The sequence below is a fragment of the Salmo trutta genome, chromosome 40, assembly GCF_901001165.1.
Source record: "Salmo trutta chromosome 40, fSalTru1.1, whole genome shotgun sequence".
Taxonomy (NCBI): domain Eukaryota; kingdom Metazoa; phylum Chordata; class Actinopteri; order Salmoniformes; family Salmonidae; genus Salmo; species Salmo trutta.
In genome coordinates, this window is record NC_042996.1 from 3539661 (window position 1) to 3560721 (window position 21061).

The 21061-nt window shown below is 43.7% G+C and overlaps 1 protein-coding gene and 1 long non-coding RNA gene across 7 annotated transcripts in view; both read right to left on the reverse strand.

Moving 5' to 3' along the window:
- chchd3a (coiled-coil-helix-coiled-coil-helix domain containing 3a) overlaps nucleotides 1-19943 on the reverse strand; it is a 104101-nt gene extending 84158 nt beyond the window's left edge. For 2 of the 6 annotated variants that reach the window (XM_029742556.1, XM_029742555.1), the window contains exons 1-3: nucleotides 19701-19943; nucleotides 17145-18222; nucleotides 8978-9071 (exon numbers count right to left, since the gene is read on the reverse strand). In XM_029742556.1, the coding sequence (XP_029598416.1) occupies nucleotides 8978-9071; nucleotides 17145-18222; nucleotides 19701-19781 (1253 nt within the window). In that variant the 5' untranslated portion in view covers nucleotides 19782-19943. The remainder of the gene's footprint in view (nucleotides 1-8977; nucleotides 9072-17144; nucleotides 18223-19700) is intronic. The other 4 variants (XM_029742561.1, XM_029742559.1, XM_029742558.1 and 1 more) reach the window with 4 other exon arrangements.
- LOC115180459 (uncharacterized) lies at nucleotides 1203-2814 on the reverse strand. Its single transcript, XR_003873079.1, has 2 exons — nucleotides 2345-2814; nucleotides 1203-2251 (listed from the first exon to the last, which is right to left on the reverse strand). It is a non-coding gene; the product is annotated as an uncharacterized LOC115180459 (long non-coding RNA).
- Nucleotides 19944-21061: the final 1118 nt, after the last annotated feature.

Consider the following 21061-nt stretch of genomic DNA (forward strand, 5'->3'; position numbering starts at 1 on the left):
ATAGAAGTCAAGAGAGAGAATAGAAGAGGTAAATATAGAGGATAGAAGTCAAGAGAGAGAATAGAAGAGGTAAATATAGAGGATAGAAGTCAAGAGAGAGAATAGAAGAGGTAAATATAGAGGATAGAAGTCAAGAGAGAATAAAAGAGGTAAATATAGAGGATAGAAGTCGAGAGAGAGAGAGAGAGAGAGAGAATATGAGGTCGAGAGCGAGATGAGTACTGCATATTTCTTTCACTCTGCAGCCTTTCTACTCTGACGCCTCTCAGAGGAGTCTTCAGAAAATCTGCTCCCTGCAGCCACCCCGCCTTAAATGAGATAGGGCCGCCCGCAAATGAACCCTCCACACATATTCTGTGTGTGTATTTGTGTGTGAGAATGAGAGAGGGACTGTGTGTGTGTGTGTGTGTGTGTGTGTGTGTGTGTGTGTGTGTGTGTGTGTGTGTGTGTGTGTGTGTGTGTGTGTGTGTGTGTGTGTGTGTGTGTGTGTGTGTGTGTGTGAGAGAGTTATTCCTGAAGCCAATTTTGGGGGTTCTTCTGTATTGGTTGTGTGTTCTAACAGAGGTTGTAAGCAGCAGTAGCAGTTTCACTGCAGATCTCTAAATTTAATGAAGCATGGCACCATCTGGCCAGCTCAGTGGTGACACCAAACACACACACTAGGCTTGGGCGATATACCGTATACAGTGGGTTTAAAAAAAAATGTATGACGGCATGATCTTCAATACAGTATCATTTTTTTGTTGTTGAGGCAACTCACAGGGGCTGTGGGGGTGCGTGCTACGCCACTGCTTATTTAAATAAAGGTTCAATAAAATAAATTAACTAGACAAGTCAGTTAAGAACAACTTCTAGTGACGGCCTACCCCGGCCAAACCCGAACGACGCTGGGCCAATTGTGCGCCGCCCTATGGGACTCCCAATCACGGACGGATGTGATACAGCCTGGATTCGAACCAGGGACTGTAGTGACGCCTCTTGCACTGAGACTAAGTGCCTTATACTTAACTTATAGTGATGCAGCGGACTAACTATAAGAAATCTTAAAGGTGTCAAATAAATGATGTCCAGCTCAGGACTCCAGCTATGGATTTAGTTTGCTAACTTGCTAGCTAAGTGGCTAGATGTCAAGATCAATGCTTCTTGGTTACAACAGAGACATTCAATCCCCTTCAGGATCAAGTTCCCTGTTGCCTAAATTGTTTTGTGCACTTCCGGTAATACTGTATACCCTGGTATGGTATGGACATCTGGATACAACCCTAACACACACACACACACACACACACACACACACACACACACACACACACACACACACACACACACACACACACACACGACAGGAATGATAGAGGAGGGAATGAGTGAACTACTGCAAAGTGAGACCCAGGTAAGTTCATAGGTCACTAAATGCCTGTGACAGCTTCACACTATGGTTTTGACCAACGGTCAATTCATTCATAACTCCACACCTTGACTCTTCAGTTTTTACTACAGTCAACACTACCAGTTAAGTTTAAAACAATCCAATCTTAGGCTAGCTGGTCATGACACCTCTATTACAGCACAGGTTCCTGATCACAAGTAGTCTGCTAAACACCATCGCAGTTCAATTACCTTTGATGGCGAACCTGTGAAAAAGCCTTCTGTGCCGTCATCTCTCTCTCAATTAAAAGATAACAGTGGACCTTTTCCCCAATAAATTCAAATGAATTGAGTTTTCTATGATAGAAAGAAGAAAAAAAAAGAAAAAACAGTCATGACATATTAAGGATGAAAAATTAGCAGAGAAGGAAGATTTGAAATCCTGGAGAGGAGAAAAGGCCAATGCCTCAGAGTAGAAAGTTAACCTACTGTACCATTCACCTTCCAACTCAGACCTTACAGAGTAGAGTTAACCTACTGTACCATTCACCTACCAACTCAGACCTTACAGAGTAGAGTTAACCTACTGTACCATTCACCTTCCAACTCAGACCGTACAGAGTAGACTTAACCTACGATTCACCTTCCAACTCAGACCGTACAGAGTAGACTTAACCTACGATTCACCTTCCAACTCAGACCGTACAGAGTAGAGTTAAACTACTGAACCATTCACCTTCCAACTCAGACCTTACAGAGTAGAGTTAACCTACTGTACCATTCACCTTCCAACTCAGACCGTACAGAGTAGAGTTAACCTACTGAACCATTCACCTTCCAACTCAGACCTTACAGAGTAGAGTTAACCTACTGTACCATTCACCTTCCAACTCAGACCTTACAGAGTAGAGTTAACCTACGATTCACCTACCAACTCAGACCTTAAAGGGGAGAGTTAACCTACTGTACCATTCACCTACCAACTCAGACCTTACAGAGTAGAGTTAACCTACTGTACCATTCACCTACCAACTCAGACCTTACAGAGTAGAGTTAACCTACTGTACCATTCACCTTCCAACTCAGACCTTACAGAGTAGAGTTAACCTACGATTCACCTACCAACTCAGACCTTAAAGGGGAGAGTTAACCTACTGTACCATTCACCTACCAACTCAGACCTTACAGAGTAGAGTTAACCTACTGTACCATTCACCTACCAACTCAGACCTTACAGAGTAGAGTTAACCTACTGTACCATTCACCTTCCAACTCAGACCGTACAGAGTAGAGTTAACCTACTGTACCATTCACCTACCAACTCAAAGACCTTAAATGCAGACCAAACCAGCTCTGCGCGTGCGTCTGCGAGTGCCACCGCACGTGTTAATTTTGTCTATCCCCACCAGACACCTTCATGACACGCAGGTTAAAAAAATATATACAGTGGGGGAAAAAAGTATTTGATCCCTTGCTGATTTTGTACGTTTGCCCACTTACAAAGAAATTATCAGTCTATAATTTTAATAGTAGGTTTATTTGAACAGTGAGAGACAGAATAACAACAAAAAAATCCAGAAAAACCATATCAAAAATGTTATAAAATGATATGCATTTTAATGAGGGACATAAGTATTTGACCCCTCTGCAAAACATGACTTAGTACTTGGTGGCAAAACCCTTGTTGGCAATCACAGAGGTCAGACGTTTCTTGTAGTTGGCCACCAGGTTTGCGCACATCTCAGGAGGGATTTTGTCCCACTCCTCTTTGCAGATCTTCTCCAAATCATTAAGGTTGAGGCTGACGTTTGGCAACTCGAACCTTCAGCTCCCTCCACAGATTTTCTATGGGATTAAGGTCTGGAGACTGGCAAGGCCACTCCAGGACCTTAATGTGCTTCTTCTTAAGCCACTCCTTTGTTGCCTTGGCCGTGTGTTTTGGGTCATTGTCATGCTGGAATACCCATCCACGACCCATTTTCAATGCCCTGGTTGAGGGAAGGAGGTTCTCACCCAAGATTTGACGGTACATGGCCCCGTCCATCGTCCCTTTGATGCGGTGAAGTTGTCCTGTCCCCTTAGCAGAAAAACACCCCCAAAGCATAATGTTGACACCTCCATGTTTGACGGTGGAGATGGTGTTCTTGGGGTCATAGGCAGCATTCCTCCTCCTCCAAACACGGCGCGTTGAGTTGATGTCAAAGAGCTCCATTTTGGTCTCATCTGACCACAACACTTTCACCAGTTGTCCTCTGAGTCATTCAGATGTTCATTGGCAAACTTCAGACGGGCATGTATATGTGCTTTCTTGAGCAGGGGGACCTTGCGGGCGCTGCAGGATTTCAGTCCTTCACGGCGTAGTGTGTTACCAATTGTTTTCTTGGTGACTATGGTCCCAGTTGCCTTGAGATCATTGACAAGATCCTCCCGTGTAGTTCTGGGCTGATTCCTCACCGTTCTCATGATCATTGCAACTCCACGAGGTGAGATCTTGCATGGAGCCCCAGGCCGAGGGATATTGACAGTTCTTTTGCGTTTCTTCCATTTGCGAATAATCGCACCAAATGTTGTCACCTTCTCACCAAGCTGCTTGGCAATGGTCTTGTAGCCCATTCCAGCCTTGTGTAGGTCTACAATCTTGTCCCTGACATCCTTGGAGAGCTCTTTGGTCTTGGCCATGGTGGAGAGTTTGGAATCTGATTGATTGATTGCTTCTGTGGACAGGTGTCTTTTTTACAGGTAATAAGCTGCGGTTAGGAGCACTCCCTTTAAGAGTGTGCTCCTAATCTCAGCTCGTTACCTGTATAAAAGACACCTAGGAGCCAGAAATCTTTCTGATTGAGAGGGGGTCAAATACTTATTTCCCTCATTAAAATGCAAATCAATTTATAACATTTCTGACATGCGTTTTTCTGGATATTTTTGTTGTTATTCTGTCTCTCACTGTTCAAATAAACCTACCATTAAAATTAGAGACTGATCCTTTCTTTGTCATGGGCAAACGTACAAAATCAGCAGGGGATCAAATACTTTTTTCCCCCACTGTATATATATATTAATTCGGGGAGAGGTCGAAACACATGAAACATTCATGGACATTTAGCTAGGTTGCTGTTGCTTGATAATCTGTCCTGGGAGATAAACGTCGGGTTGTTATTTTATTTCAAATGCACATGGTGCTTTTCTGTTTTTGCTGGATCTTTGCAGAAGTCTGACCCATGTTGAGTCAGTCACATAAAACCATGTGTTCTCTACTCTGACAATTATCTACAGATAAAAAGGGGAAACCTAGTTTGTTTATCTCCTTCATTCTTCTTCTATGGATTTTATATGGTGGTTGGCAACCAACTTTAAGGTGCATTACCACCGCCAAATGGACTGAGTGTGGACCATCTTTCAATCACTCACGTGTGTATATGCTCCTAAAAACCAATGAGGAGATGGGAGAGACGGGACTTGCAGCGTGTCACACGTCCAAATTAGAACCAAGTTCTATTTTAGTGCCTGGCTACGCACACGCTCGTTGGCGCTCGTGAGCAATTAGGATGAAATGATTGAATAACGTGTAAATGTATTTTGCAATGCAGGCGGTGTGGTCAGCATGTTAGGCCCATCTGTTAACAGCTACAGTTGCTGAAAATCCACATCCAACATCCTGGAGACACTCTGTTCCAAACTGTATGCTGGCCATTTGCATCAACCACCTCTTCCCCCTCCACCATTTTGAAAAGTGAACATTCACACAATGTCTTCAGGCCTAAACATGAGTGAGTCCCACATCAAAGTGAGTTAAACATCTTATAGGTCAAAAGTAGTGCACTATATAGGGAATAGGGTGCCACTTTGGACTCAGCCCTGGGAGATGTGGCAGGCCTAAGCATGAGCGAGTCACACAGCAAAGGGAGTTAAACATCTTATAGTGGATTATCTTCTCCAAGTCTCACTCCCACGACTCGTTGGCTCTACTAAAGCCAAATGAAAACACAAACATAAAAAAAGTCAGAGAGGAGAGAACTTGGTGGGGACACGACATTAAGGGAAATATTGATTCTGTCCATCCAAGCAGCACAGCATCATGGTCAATAAAGCCCCGTACTTTCCTTTAATGGTGTTGCTTCCCAAATGGCACCCTATTCCCTATATAGTGCACTAAATGTTACCAGAACCCTATGGGCCCTGGTCAAAAGAAGTGCACTATATACGGAATAGGGTGCCATTTGGGACTCAACCCTGGGAGATGCGACAGGCACTACCTCGTCCAATCCCTGTTGCTTCAGCCAACAAAGCCATATAAACCAAGACAGATGCTCGTTCTAAATTCTATTTTATTATGGCTGACAGGAAATACATTTCTTTATCAATAGCAATTTGTCCAGGTTAGTGCCTGGGCCCGACTGGAAAGATGACCCGTAAAGCTGTTTTACTAATGTTTACTCCACGATATTAAGAGGGACACACACACACACACACACATCGTTGGAGAGCATGCGTGCTGGCAAACAGCTTACAGATGATTGCTTTTTAATTTTGAATGACCGTTGTTCATAAAAAGTAACAAAAAGCACCTAATACAGTGAAGAAGTAAACCAAATAAGTGGAGGTCTTGAGGCAGTCTGAGCGAGCCCACAGCGACATCACCATCATAATGAACAGAATTAATTGCAGGCCACAATTTACACTCAAATTGGTACAGTACGTTTACTTCTCTGAATAGAGGTCCATACGCAACACACATTTACGTCAATAAAAGACAAAACAACTCAAAAACTAAACAATGATCTTTGTTCCTGTGAATAGCCTCCCTTAAACATACCTCAAAAAACCTTAATAGCCATAGCCTAATGCTAGCGCCTCCCATTCACTCCATAGGGGCATTTCCCATCCATACTGTAATAGCAGCTACATTAAGCGCTAGGCTAAACGACTTAGTCATTCACTGGTAGGTCTTTGGAGCCCATCCAGTACCATTAGAGGGGAATGATGTGTTTATCAGACTTGATGGGACATGCACCTGCTCCATTGTGGCGAAGAGGGGAGGAAAAGGGAGTTTTGCACCCCAAATGGCACCCTATTTCCTCCATAGTGCACTACTTTTGACCAGAGTGCAATGGCTACACCCATGGGTCCTGGTCAAAAGTAGTGCACTATATAGTGAATAGGGAGCCATTTGGGATGCAGACGAGAAGTGGGGAAGGCGCTGGGAAGGAAGCCACGATGCCTCATCAAGGCTGGCTAATAGATCACCCACTCAGCACCCAGGAAATTACATCTCGATGGCGCCCTCTCCCAGACATGATTAATTGAGCCCCAAAAAAAGGATAGGAGGTAAGGGGGACGAAATAAACGCTGATGTGCTTCGGAAGATAAATAGATTGAAAACATGTGGGAGAAGGGAGAAGGGATGAATCTGACCTTTTTTACTATTAATGGAATACAGAATTGGCAGGAGGTTTCTGCAAAAGTGTGCTTTCTCTCCCTTTCTTTTGGAATCAGGAAACTATACAGTATATTCAGAAAGTATTCACACCCAATGACTTTTTCCACAGTTTGTTGTGTTCCAAAGTGAGATTAAAATGGATTTAATTGCCATTTGTCGTCAATGATCTAGACCAAATACTCTAAAATCAAAGAAAAATTCTCACATTTGTAAAAAATAATAATAATTATATGAAAAGTAAAACACTAAAATACTGCATCTTGATTATATAAGTACTCAACCATGTTAGAATCACCTTTGGCAGCAATTACAGCTGTGAGTCTTTCTGGGTAAGTCTAAGAGCATGCCACACCTGGAATGTGCAACATTTTCCCATTATCATTTTCAAAATTCTTCAAGCTCTGTCAAATTGGTCAAAAAAAGTAAAAACTAACTCAGCCAATCAGGAACATTCACTGTCTTCTTGGTAAGCAACGTTAGCGCAGATTTGGACTTGTGTTTCAGGTTATTGTCCTGCTGAAAGGTGAATTCATCTCCCAGTGTCTGGTGAAAAACAAACTGAACTAGGTTACGTTTCTTTTTTATCCTGAAAAACTCTCCAGTCCCAAAAGAATACCCATAGCATGATGCAGCCACCACTATGCTTGAAAATATGGAGAGTGGTACTCAGTAATGTGTTATATTAGATTTGCCTCAAATATAACACTTTGTATTCAGGAAAACAATTGAATTGCTTTGCCACATTTATTGCAGTATTACTTCGGATGCATGTTTTGGAATATTTTTATTCTGTACAAGCTTCCTTCTTTTCACTCTGTCAATAAGGCTAGTCTTGTGGAGTAACTACAATGTTGTTGATCCAACCCCAGTTTTTATCACAGCCATTAAACTATGCAACTGTTTTAAAGTCACCATTGGCGTCATGGTGAAATCCCGGAGCGGTTTCCTTTCTGAGTTAGGAAGGAGTCTGTATCTTTGTTGTGACTTAGTGTATTGGCACAGCATCCAAAGTGTAATTAATAACTTCACCATGCTCAAAGGGATATTCAATGTCTAATTTGCTTATTTTACCCATTGACCAACAGGTGCCCTTCTTTGCAAGTCATTGGAAAACCTCCCTGGTCTTTGTGGCTGAATGTGTGTTTGTAATTCACTGCTCGACTGAGGGACCTTACAGATAATTGTGTGTGGGTTACAGAGATGAGGTAGTCATTCAAAAATCATGTTAAACAATATTATTACACACAGAGTGAGTCCATGCAACTTATTAGGTGAATTGTTAAACAAATGTATGCTACTGAACGTATTAAGGCCTGCCATAACAAAGGGGTTGAATACTTATTGACTCAAGACATGTCAGATTTTCATTTCTTATTAAATTTGTAAAATTCTCGAAAAACATAATTCCAATTTGAAATGGGGTATTATGTGTAGGCCAGTGACAACACATCTCAATTTAATCCATTTCAAAATCAGGCTCCAACACAACAAAATGTGGAAAAAGTCAAGGAGTGTGAATACTTTCTCAAGGCACTGCACAGCATGAAATACCCTTGATAAATATTTGACTAAGTCAATATGTATTCATTGACAATGTTTTGCTGTCAAACTGGTGGCAGTTGTGAAAACCGTCACTAGTTGGAAGAGTTGCAGTTGTAATTTAAAATAATGTCATTGTTGGTTATATGCGTTTTTCATTAATTAGGGGATTTTCTCTTGAGCCATACCCACTGGGAAAACACTGGTTGAATCAACGCTGTTTCCACATAGAAACTCATGGGCAATAGACAAAAAAATGAATACATTTCTTTATTATTCAAATATAAATTACCAAAAAGATGATGCGATTGCCATAGATTTTCTGTTAATGACCAAAATTACTGAAGATTCCAGTAACTTTGGTAAATTACCGTTCGCTTCACAACCCTTCAAAGAACGCAACAAACCAAAGGACCAATCAGAGAAGTAGAGGGTGTGGCTCAGTCCCATAGAGGTTAATGGAAGGGCTAAGGTCAGGGGTGGGGCTTAGACAGGATACATTCTAACACCTACTGCATTGCTTTGTATGAGGCTGTTCGAGGACAGTTACTGTACTACAGTGGACAGGTAAGGCTGATGTGGTGGTGTTTAACCATGGAGGTTCATAGGGACGTGTGTGTGTGTGTGTCTCACCATGCTTGCAGCTCCTGCTCAGCCTTCGCCCTCTCCTTCAACAGGCCTTTCTGCAGATCCTCTGTGATCTTCTTCCTCAGCTCCTCTTCATCAACTATAGGAGAGAGACAGACAGGCCAGGGTGAGGCACTGTGGACCAGTGTGTGTATGTGTGTGACATGTACTGTATGATGTGCCTGTTTACCATGCGTATGTTGACTAGCTGTGGGCAATAAAACTGGTCCCGTGTGGCTCAGTTGGTAGAGCATGGTGTTTGCAACGCCAGGGTTTGGGTTCGATTCCCACGGGGGACCAGTACGGAGGAAAAAAAATGTATGAAATGTATGCATTCACTACTGTAAGTCGCTCTGTTTAAGAGCGTCTGCTAAATGACTATAATGTAAAATGTAAAAAATGTAAAATGGTGTGTGTACTGTGAGGGTAGTGAGGTGGGACTGGCCTCTAGCCAGAAGATATTAGAGGAGAGCTATACAGCCAGAAGATATTAGCCAGAAGAGAGGAGGGCTACACAGCCAGAAGAGAGGAGGGCTACACAGCCAGAAGAGAGGAGGGCTACACAGCCAGAAGAGAGGGTTAGATCTGCCACGCAGGTGATTGGTGGTGCGCTATTAAAACCTCATCACATACTCACACACAACCTCCCCACACATTTTTTATAGCTTTACTTTTCCCCCAATCTCCTTGTATTTATGTTACTGGCGTCATGGCGTGTTTGACCGTGTGTCTTCTTGGTCCTATCTTGGCAGGTAATTAAGCATGAAAGTAAGACGTGGGGCGAGCTAAGAGGCCAAGACGTGCTCTGAAGGCAGAAGTGCCATGCGGTGTGTCGGTGCAGCAGCAACACTGCAGTGCTGGGAGAGAGAGAGAGGGGTGTGTGCGTACAGATGACTCAAGTGAGACTGACGCATTACAGAGAGATGGGATAATCGCCATTGTCAGAGAGCCTGTTATTACCAGGTAGACCCGGTCGCAGTGTAACGGTGAAGGACACACACACACACACACACACACACACACACACACACACACACACACACACACACACACACACACACACCGAATTTGGCTGGCTGGCTTACACTCCTTTGCTGAACAAGTGGAACACCTATAATCTCTAACACACTCTAGAGCAGAGCAGGAAAGCCCTTGGAGACGGTTTGTGACTGGAGCTTGTTACAGCCCAGCTTCTAGTCTGCTGGATACCCCCCCCCCCCCTTTGGTCCTGAGAAGGATAGGACGTAAAATAAAAATCCCCTCTAATGGGGGGATAGAGGAAAGAGAGAGGGAGGGGAACAGACAGGGATAGAGGGATGAGTGTAGGAGGGAGGAGGGAGGAAAATGAGGCATGAAGCCTCTCTCTTCAATTCCCTGGATCTGTGGTTCAGTCAGCTTCACTTGAGAGATGTCCTTGGCATGGCGCTTCCGTCTGTGTGTGTGTGTGTGTGTGTGTGTGTGTGTGTGTGTGTGTGTGTGTGCGCGCGCGCCCGGAGTACCCCCCTAGGAGTGCAGTAGTCTCAGTCTCTGAGTTAATTAAACTCTCAGGCTAACAGAGCCCAGGCAGGTGTCCTTCCCTGTGTTAGCTAAATAGTGCATAATAGTCAACCTGACTCATTACTATGACCCCTCCTTGCTTCAGGTGAGTCATTATCTCAGACCGGATTGACACATTAAAATAGACAAGCATGCCATTGCAGCTCTGTCACAATAATTCTAATGGGGCCTTAAGTCAATGGGAACTTTTATGTTCCCTTTGAGTATCAACGAAGGTGTCTACAGCCTCCCCTCCTGTCTTTCCTGTGCCCTCTACTGATTGTCGCATCAATAAAAACAGAGGCTAGAATCCTTCCAAAAGAAAGTGTCAAAAGGAGGAACTAAGTACCTTATACTGCCACTTCTCATCAAGGCCAAGAATAGATAGCTTCTTGTTACCGTGACGATGCCCGGGCTCAATACCATATTTCTCTGCGGGCAAGGCATTAATCAAACAGTGGGTTGAGGGTAATGGATGCCGGGGTTAGGGGCCCCTCCATGTATCATCTCTCCGGGAAGCTGATATTTGATAAGTGAATTAAAGATACGGTTCTTAAAACAGAAGAGAGCTCCACAGGTAGTACTCTGGAGTCCCAGCCTGCTGCAAGTAAGGTCAATCCTATTTCTCCCGCTCTCTCATTTTCTCCTTCTCTCTGCCTCTCTTTCTGTCTCTCCTTCCCCTTTGTTTCTCCTTACATCTCTTTCCCTTCCTCTCCCTCCTGTTCTCCCCCTCTCTCCAACCTAATTTCAGAGAACAGAATGAGAGCGTAAAGGCGGGTAGACAGAGAGCCGTCTGTAGAAACTTGGAGAGAGAATGCAAAGGGAATGTTGTCATGTTGTGCAAAAACCATGCGGCAAATAGTGCATTCCTCAGCGTACACATCACTGACCATCTGAAATGGTCAACTGCAGGGCTCTCTAGAGGATGGTGTGGTCTTCCCAACACATCACCGGGGGCAAACTACCTGCCCTCCAGGACACCTACAGCACCCAATGTCACAGGAAGGCAAAAAATATCATCAAGGACATCAACCACCCGAGCCACGGCCTGTTCACCCTGCTATCATCCAGAAGGCGAGGTCAGTACAGGTGCAAAGCTGGGACTGGGAGACAGAAGCTGTTTTTCCTATCTCAAGGCCATCAGACTGTTAAATAGCCACCACTAGCCGGCTACCACCTGGTTACTCAACCCTGCACCTTAGAGGCTGCTGCCCTATATACATAGAATCACTGGTCACTTAATAATGGAACACTAGTCTCTCGTTTACATACTGCTTTCCTCATCTCATATGTATATACTGTATTCTTTTCTACTGTATGTTAGTCAATGCCACTCCGACATTGCGCAATCTGATAAGCATATATTTCTTAATTCCATTCTTTTAGATGTGTGTATTGTTAGATATTACTGCATTGTTGTAGCTTGGAACACAAGCATTTCGCTACACCCGCAATAACATCTGCTAAATATGTTCTTGACCAATAAAATATCATTTGATTTTGATGATGCTAAATCAGTCGAGAAAGTTTGAAAACATGGTAAACAAATGACTGCAATCACTTCAATTGATCCTGAAAGTGAGTAGGCCCAGCACAACTGTCACCAAGAATACATCAGAAACACTAGCTGTAGAGCTAACTGCTGACAGCAACCAACACATTATCTGAAGCAGGCTGAGAGTGTTGGAAGACTACAGAGAAATAAACCTGTGTTATCGGTCTTGACTGGAATCCATTTTACAGCCTCCCCAGACTACACTTACATTATCATTGGATGTTATGTAGCGTTTGGCCTGACTCAACAGTTCTGGTGGTCTTACACAATTTTGTGAAGACCATGGACCAAACTGCGTAGGTCTGCGATTACAACCCTCATCATCATCATCATACTCCATGTTCTCCCCGTACTTCCCTACTCCGAGGAAAAGGGAGTCAGCCGTAGAATAGGTTCTGATAGGATAAACATGTCAAGGGTCCTTCGGGCACTCCATCGGCTAGGCAGGGGTGATTGACAATTCAAGATCAACAGAGCCCCCGTGTCAATCCTGAGTAGGACATGGAAATGTTAAAAGAGATTAAAAACTCATTTTTTAGATTTTTTCCCCATCACCCCCTAAACCCCGATGAGAAAAAAACCAACTAGAAAGGAGCTCTTTCTTGGCAAAGGGAGATAGACGGGAGGCAAACTGCGTTTCTCATCAGACGTTTCATTAACCCCGTGACCCGCATAGAGGGCATAATCTGCAACATTACCACTTCTGCACGCCTCACCACCACGTTGCAGACGCACTGTTTTCAACACCTTCAAAAAGAAAAACTACCCTCGTAGCCGCTGTCTCGTGCAAAACCTCCCCCACCTTCGCCTGTAATTTAATCCCAAGAATAACTGATCACTTCCCATTTGATGATGAAGACCAGGGAAGCCATTATGCGTTGGCAGGCGTTTTATACCGCTCCACTCATCTTACACCTCTCTCTCCCTAGTCATCTTTAAGCAGGCTATTAGGCCGGGCCAGCCAGTGTGTGGGCGCAGGAGTATGAATATTTATAACTTGCATAGAGCAGTGTAGGAGGCTCAACCTTGACCATACTGCAATCAGCACACACGCGACTAGGCCTTGATTTAGAGACAGCCAAGAGGTCTAACTCCATACCACCACTCGTGGGCACACAATCAACACTCCCCCCCTCATTAAATAAACGTTGCAACCTTTATGAAAGTGTGGTACTGGGCTCGAGCCTTGGTGACTGTTTAACAAGACTTACAGAGTTGCAAGATAGCAGAGTTATTCAAAAAGGTAAGACGCGATCGATACGCCAAGTTGACTTTTTCCTGTTGAGTGCATTTAAACAGTGTATAAAACATCAGGAGCACCTCTTCCCATGACTGACCAGCTGAAAGCTATGATACCTGTTAAATCCACTTCAATCAGTGTAGATGAAGGGGGAGACAGGTTAAAGAACATGGATTGTGGGGCTTCCCTGTAGCTCACTTGGTAGAGCATGGTGTTTGCAACACCAGGGTTGTGGGTTCGATTCCCACGTGGGTCCAGCACAAAAAAAAGTATGAAATGTATGCATTCACTACTGTAAGTCGCTCTGGATAAGAGCGTCTGCTAAATGACTAAAATGTAAATGTAAAATGATTGTGTATGTGTGCCATTCAGAGGGTGAATGGGCAAGACATAAGATTGAAGTGCTATTGAACGGGGTATGATAGTAGGTGCCAGGCGCACTGGTTTGAATGTGTCAACAACTGCAACGCTGCTGGGTTTGTCACGGCCAACAGTTTCCCTTGTGTATCAAGAATGGCCCACCACCCAAAGGACATCCAGACAATCACACACAACTGTAGGAAGCATTAGAGTCAAGATGGGCCAGCATCCCTGTGGAACGCTTTCGACACATTGTAGTCTATGCCTGACAAATTGAGGCTGTTCTGAGGGCAAATGGGGGTGCAACTCAATATTACGAAGGTGTTCTTAATGTTTTGTGTACTAAGTGTATAATGAACATGGGACAACCTTTAAAACATGTATCCTTTCTTTCAATGTCGACTTACATCACTGTGCTTGTAGGCCACACATGTTGAGAAGAATTTGAAGCCGTCACAAGAACACAACGAATGAAGGTTATAGCACTATAGAAAAGCTCCACCTGTGTACTGCAGTCATCTAGTAAGCAAACCACCATGCACCTGACAAACCGCTGACATAAAAAAAATTATAGTACTTTCTACCACACATACTGAGGGAAGGAAGAGGAGAGAGAGAAATCTTTCTCCTCCAACTCAAAGCTCATTAGTCAGATGTGAGTGTTATTACTGTCTGGTGACGTGGGCAGGAACAGAACACAACTCTTACTCTGATTGCAATGGTAACCTGTGTGGAAATTAATATGCAGCTCTGCATTACCTAACATACCAATTTAGGTAAGTTAGGAGAGAAACTTGTCAACTGACTGACTCACGCACCAAAACTTGCAACTTGACTTGTACTTGGTTAAACTGACTTATTGATGCGTCTGGGGTCTGTTACTTTCACCTAAATTCAAAAAGACACGTGGTCCAACCATGACCCGTATCGAAAGATGTGGAGCTCAATCAACGGTTAAAAACAAAACTACACTTGAACTGCCAAAAACACTAGCTGCAATTAGGGTAGCGTCGCTAGAGCTCCTTGGTGACCTTTGCCTCATCTCAAATGTCAAGTCTGGACATACTGTACTGGGGCAGCAGGTAGTCTAGTGGTTAGGGTGGCGAGCAAGCAACTAAAAGTTTGAAAGTTAGAATCCCGGGTCCAACTGGAAAACTCTGGCGGGAAGTGAGCTGGCAACCGGAGGGTTGCTGGTATCAAATCCTACATGCCATTTCCTGCCATTGCGCCCTTGAGCAAGGCACTTAACCCCCCACAACAAATCTCCCTGCGTGTCCAGTGTGGCATCCTACCGCACCTCTCCAAAACCTGTATTGGTATGTATGCATGTGTGTCTTAAAAAGCAGAAGTCAAATTTCAGTTGGACCTTCTGTGCAATTAACCAATAAAGTGATCTTAATATGATGATGAATAGGGTGAAAATGACACACAAGGCATAATAGACCTCTCATCAAGTTGGTACTATAAACAAGGATCATTTACTGACCGAAAAGGAGCAACATTTTTTTTTTTTTTTAAAGAGCATTACCTTTTGCAGACACAAAAGACAATTCTTAAAATGTTGCTTTTTCAGGGGAACTAGCTGCAATCCCCCAAAAAACAGTTCATACAAATCCCTGATTAAAAAAATGTAGTGAGACATTGCTGTGTTTACCTTTTAATCTGCAAAGCAATTAAACGTGGACAATAGGGAGTGATTTTTTGACAGACAGAATCGGAGAGCGATTGCGTGAATGGCCGGGCGCTAATGAAAACAGATTTATACAAAAGTGTTTTTGTTAAGAACGTGTGAGTAGCATGCTGTTACAAGACCAATTGTATTAACAATGTCCTCAAGTAGAGAGCCCAAACAGCATATTAAGATAAACCTGATAGCGTTAACTTACAGTACAGCATGTCTGACAGTTGATAAGTGGCTTGGGAGTTTTGCTAGGGAGATTTCTATTCCAGATGAACAGCAAACGCACGCCCACAGCCTTTTCATAATGATGCCGGTTTGTTGTGTGAAACTGAGGAGGCGTCGTTTTAATCACCAGAGGAAGTGCAGCGTGCCTTTAAGATGGCCACTTTTTAATTATCACACCCATTGTGTGCTGTCAAGGATGGGGAAACCTCTTCGCCCACCGTTGTCATCATCTGTGATGGAACCTCCCACGTCCCCATCGTTTCCTGCCTTACCTTCAACAGTCCTTTCCCTGTGGCGAAGACTTGATACACTCCGATACCAGTGTAAGGTGACCCTTAACACGCAAGATGCAAAGCAGCCCTAAGCAAATTGGCTAGTGGAGGGAAAGAATGCATCACATTTAACAGTGAAAAACAGTCAAAAATAAGTTAAAGTATTTCCGCAAAACAGAGGAGGAAAAAAGGGCAATGGTTTCAGCTGCCTAGTGGGCCAAAATATAGGAAATGGGCTTAAGTGCGGCATCAATTCATTAACTTTATTACAAGTAATAATTAATCGTTTCATTAGCGCTTTGGCGATGCCAATGAATCATAATACCAGAGGCCACTGTGAGCGGAATCCTGAGAACGAAGACTAATTACAATCAGAGGGGAGAGAACATTTGTGCTGTATGCGTGGGCTGACTTAAAAGTAAGGTCAAGATTCCCAAATGATGACCGAGTACAGATCCCAAAAGCTGGACTTCTAACCCACTGAACAGTGTGATGCCTGGGGTCATGACTGTGCCCTGCTGTGTGAACATGTCAATTTAAGCCAAATTGCTTTAGCTCATTTCAGAGGAAGTGGAGGAAGCAGTACGATTGACCACCTCTGAATTAGTTACGAGGTGGTCAAATACCAGCACACAGTGCAATAATCCAACTGAACCAGTAAATTAACTGACAATCTCATTGACAGGTTGAGTGGTGTGAATGAATGCATGCGTGTCAGGTAAGCATGGTGCCACCGAGACCCTTATGGCTGTACACTATAGACCCTTTTTCAGTACACGACACACTGACGTCACGCAAAGATGCGCGCAACTCTTGGCAGCAGTAAGAAAGCCATGACATCTGCGCACATTCAACATAGCCTAGATTAACATTTGTATTACTTCTAAACCAAAAAAAAATGCAAAGATGTTTTGATTATTTCTTGAACTGCCACTAAGATTATATTTGGTTGTGATCTTTACAAAATAATTATTTTGGATGCAGCAGTTGTTAGCTAGAATGCTAACACTCATTGATATAGGATGTAGCAAAAGCTAGCCAAATGTGTTTTTTTTAAGTATAATGCAGTTGATTTGCGATGATGACAAACATAGTAAGCAGGATATTCATATAAGCCTTAAAATTCAATTATAATCCAAAAGTAGTGTGAAATGCACTCAAGCAACATGTAAAGAGTTATTTTGCTGCCGTTCTATAACAACTCCCCCTTGTTCTGCCACCAACTTGTGCCGTCGCCCTCGTGCGGCAATGTTTGTAAACACATTAAGTAGACCCTTATGTCTGTACGCTATAGTAGAACTCACCTGCATGTGCTGCTGGAGGTGCTGCAGCCACTGGTTCTGGCTCTAGGGTGGGAGGAGGAAGAGGGGGGGCAACAACTTCCACTGGTTCTGGGGCAGGAGGAGGAGCAAAAGCTTCCACTGGGGGCTGAGGAGGAGGGGCAATGGGTTCACAAGGGGGAGGAGCAATGAATTCAGCTGGGGGAGGAGGCGGAGCGATGGGTTTGACTGCAGCCTGCAGGGAGAAAGCTTCCATTGGAGGAGCAGCAGACTCAACATCAGGGGAGGAGGAGATGGATGCCAATGAAGAGGAAAGGGGAGGAGGAGCAATGGGTTCAATTACGGGAGGGGGAGGAGGTGCAATAAGCTCAATTAAAGGAGGAGCTGCAGCAGCAGCGGGTTTGATTACAGAAGGATCAGCAATGGGTTTGAATACAGGAGGACCAGCAACAGGGTTGATTACAGGAGGAGAAGCAACAGGGTTGATTACAGGAATAGCAGCAATGGATTCGATTACAGGAGGAGAAGCAACAGGTTTGATTACAGGAGGATCAGCAACGGGTTCGATTACAGGAGGAGGAGCAACAGGTTTGATTACAGGAGGAGGAGCAACAGGTTTGATTACTGGAGGAGGAGCAACAGGTTTGATTACAGGAGGATCAGCAACGGGTTCGATTACAGGAGGAGGTGCAGGTATGGTATTGAGTTCCACAGCAACAGGAACAGGGGCCAGGGGTTCAACCTGCGGTGGGAGGGTTACCTGCTCAACAGATGCAGGTGGTGGAGGGGACGCCACAGGCTTTAAAGCAGCTAGGGTAGGAGGTGGGATCACCATGTCAATGATGGTTGGAGCTGCTACCTGTTCCATGGGCGGTGGAGGTGGAGGAGGGGCCACAACTTCAGTGACAGGTGCAGGAGGTTGAGGTGGTAGTGCGATGGATTCTATGGGTGGAAGCGAGGTGATGGGATCGAAGGAGGGTCTGAGGGGAGGCACTGGAATGAGGGGGGAGGGAGCAGCAACAGTGGGTGGGACCTGTGGAAGGGAGGGGGGAAGAAGGGGAGCTATAGGCTCCCTCATTCGGTTGATGACATTCTCAGAGAGCTGCAGAAGAGAGAGAAGAGCAATATGTGAGAGAAAACCAACAGGAGAGAAAAAAGCTCAAATAACAAGGATACCAGATCTGAGCAACACTAAACACTTCAACTGCACCACACTCAAGTCTAAAAGGCAAGTTCTCACAATCTACTTGACAAGCCAACTTAATCACACAAGGCTACAACTCTAGGTGCACTAGCTCTATTACAACAGCCTGCCCAGTGTTATCCCAATATGCATTTAGCAGTGGCACACACCGCTGCTAAAATGTGTCCACCCCCCTAAAAAATGAGTTAGGCCTAGGCTAGCCTTGATCATGACCCCCTGTTCCATTACATAACACATACGAGTGATCGGACGAAGACATCGGTCTGAACATTAACAGGCGTTGCTTGCAGTATGGTTTTGGAAGCATAAAGACCCATATCAGCGAGAAATCATTAAAAAATAAAAAAAGGTTCAATTGATACACACCTTGATAGGGTTAGTGTTCCCACACGGCCATATCTCCATGTTACAGCAATGGTTTACAGAAGACTAGAGGTAACCGACGACCTGTGTTAATTACCTATCTAGCAACTCTGGAAGTGTAGTGGAAGTGTAGTTTAGTCGAATGGCGCCACCCATAGCTGTATGGATCTGTGCAAACCTGCTACAATAAGTGTATATTTTACATTTAAAGGATTCTTCCTTGCTGATAAAAGGGCGTTTCAAAAGCGATGATTATTGACATTTCTAAACACAGAGTCTTGATTGTGGTTGGGTGAAAACTGTAGAACGAAGGCAGAATGCTGCCATTGTAAAACACTGGTTGTGATATGGGTGTACAATGTACAACCGTAAGGTATGTTTTGTTTATTGATGTGTACAAGCACGCGTGGCAAGAATGCAGAAGGAAAACACTGCCACACAACAGCTGATTACTCCATGTAAACAAACGTTGTCTAGAGTCTTCTAGCAACAAGGTGCTTCACAATAGGCATTTTCGTGCCAACTAGTCTTAACTTGAAACTAAACTAAAGCCTCTCAACATATATTTAACTTCAATAGGCACGCAGGGTCCACTGCAACAGTTAAACACTTAACAGCTTACACGTCAGAGAGCAAGTACACGACACGTGTTTTGCATGACATGGATTTAATGGTGCAACATGGACTAAACTAATGTTAATTACAATGTCATAAAAGTAGTATCTATTATAAACTAAATGTCATTACTAAGAACTAGGTCTAGCTGTATCCAGTCATGAATAATTTAGACAACGCGAGACCATTGCATAAACCCCAGTGTCAAACTGAGAGCAAGTTAGCTAGCCTAGCTACCATAACAAACGTTACTCTGGCATAACAGTGCCTATTTGTTTGGTAATAAGGATATAATAATGCAGTCAGTCGTTCCTATCATTTTTTTTAACGCGCTTCAATACTTCAGAGCAGCATTGGGTTATGCAGTACCTCATTGTTGTTATCCTTTCAGTACTCACCCTTATGCCCTTCACAACCGTGATGTTGTCATTTTCATCCGACTCAAACGAGACGCGGCGGGTGCTATTGTTCGCTCCCATCTCTGACTACAATCAGCGAAAGTGATACCTAACTGCATGCAATGCAAAGTGTTGTCATCCACCTGTTTTTAGCCAAAATTGTCAAGTCGTACACCGGGGACAGGGAGCTACAGGGCCGGACACACTTCCGTAGCATGCCAGCTGTCCAATAAAGGCTGCGTTTATTGGAGGTGCGAATACGTCTTGTGCAACAGAGGTGTCCATTGGTTGGGGAATATTTTAAGAGCCAAAAGGATCAGTATAGTGCACTTTCAATTGTGTATGCATACACATTAACCAACAAATAAATAGATAATTTGGTGGGGAGAAGAAAGAAGACATGATGTAACCCAAAGACAGAGGAGTTTGGACTATCTGTCATATTCACTGCTGTTCAATTATAATTTCAATTGGCCTAATGATTTTCGGAAAAATAAACGCATAAATAGCTTCATCAGCTAAAACTCCATCAAACCCAAGCTAAGGTTATTTTATTAAATTGTGTTATGTTTTTGTTGTCATTTGAATCTTTGTAAACAAACAATGTACAAATTCAAAATATGTTGAAAACTGTCAATGATGCATGGACAATCAGTCCTTGCACCTATAATCTAGGTCCATCTTTGAATTTGACAGTGGTAACATTTCTCCAGACCAATCCCTCAGCTTTATAGCAAAACACAGAGGTGAATTCCATATGGACTACTAGGCCTACGCATATAACTTTCAATGAGAGCGCAGCAAGGCAATCGGTGCATATGTGGGTTTGTAGTAACGTGTTTAGAATATTTGGAGCATATGGTTTTGTCGGGTATTAAACCGGGGATAGTGAAAAAATAGGGGATAGCATTTTCGCAGACCTTTTTGTTTACTAAATCTGTTTTTACTTTCGTTAAGCAGACAGCAGCAAAGCACAACCTTTCACAGCTGTGTGATCTAGAGGCAGACACACACACACACGCACACACACACACACACACACACACACACACACACACACACACACACACTTGTTTTACTGTCCCTGTGGGGACCAAACAATTGATTCCCATTCAAAATCCTATTTTCCCTAACCCCTAACCCTTCACACCTAACCCTAAACCTAACCCCTACTCTGATTCTAACCCTAACCCGTCACCCCTAAACCTAAACCTAACCCCTAACTCCTAAAAATAGTATTTTTCCTTGTGGGGACCAGCGAAATATCCCCACTTGTCTGAATTTCCCTTGTTTTTACTATCCTTGTGAGGACTTCTGGTCCTCACAAAGATAGTTAAACCAAACACACACACATACACACA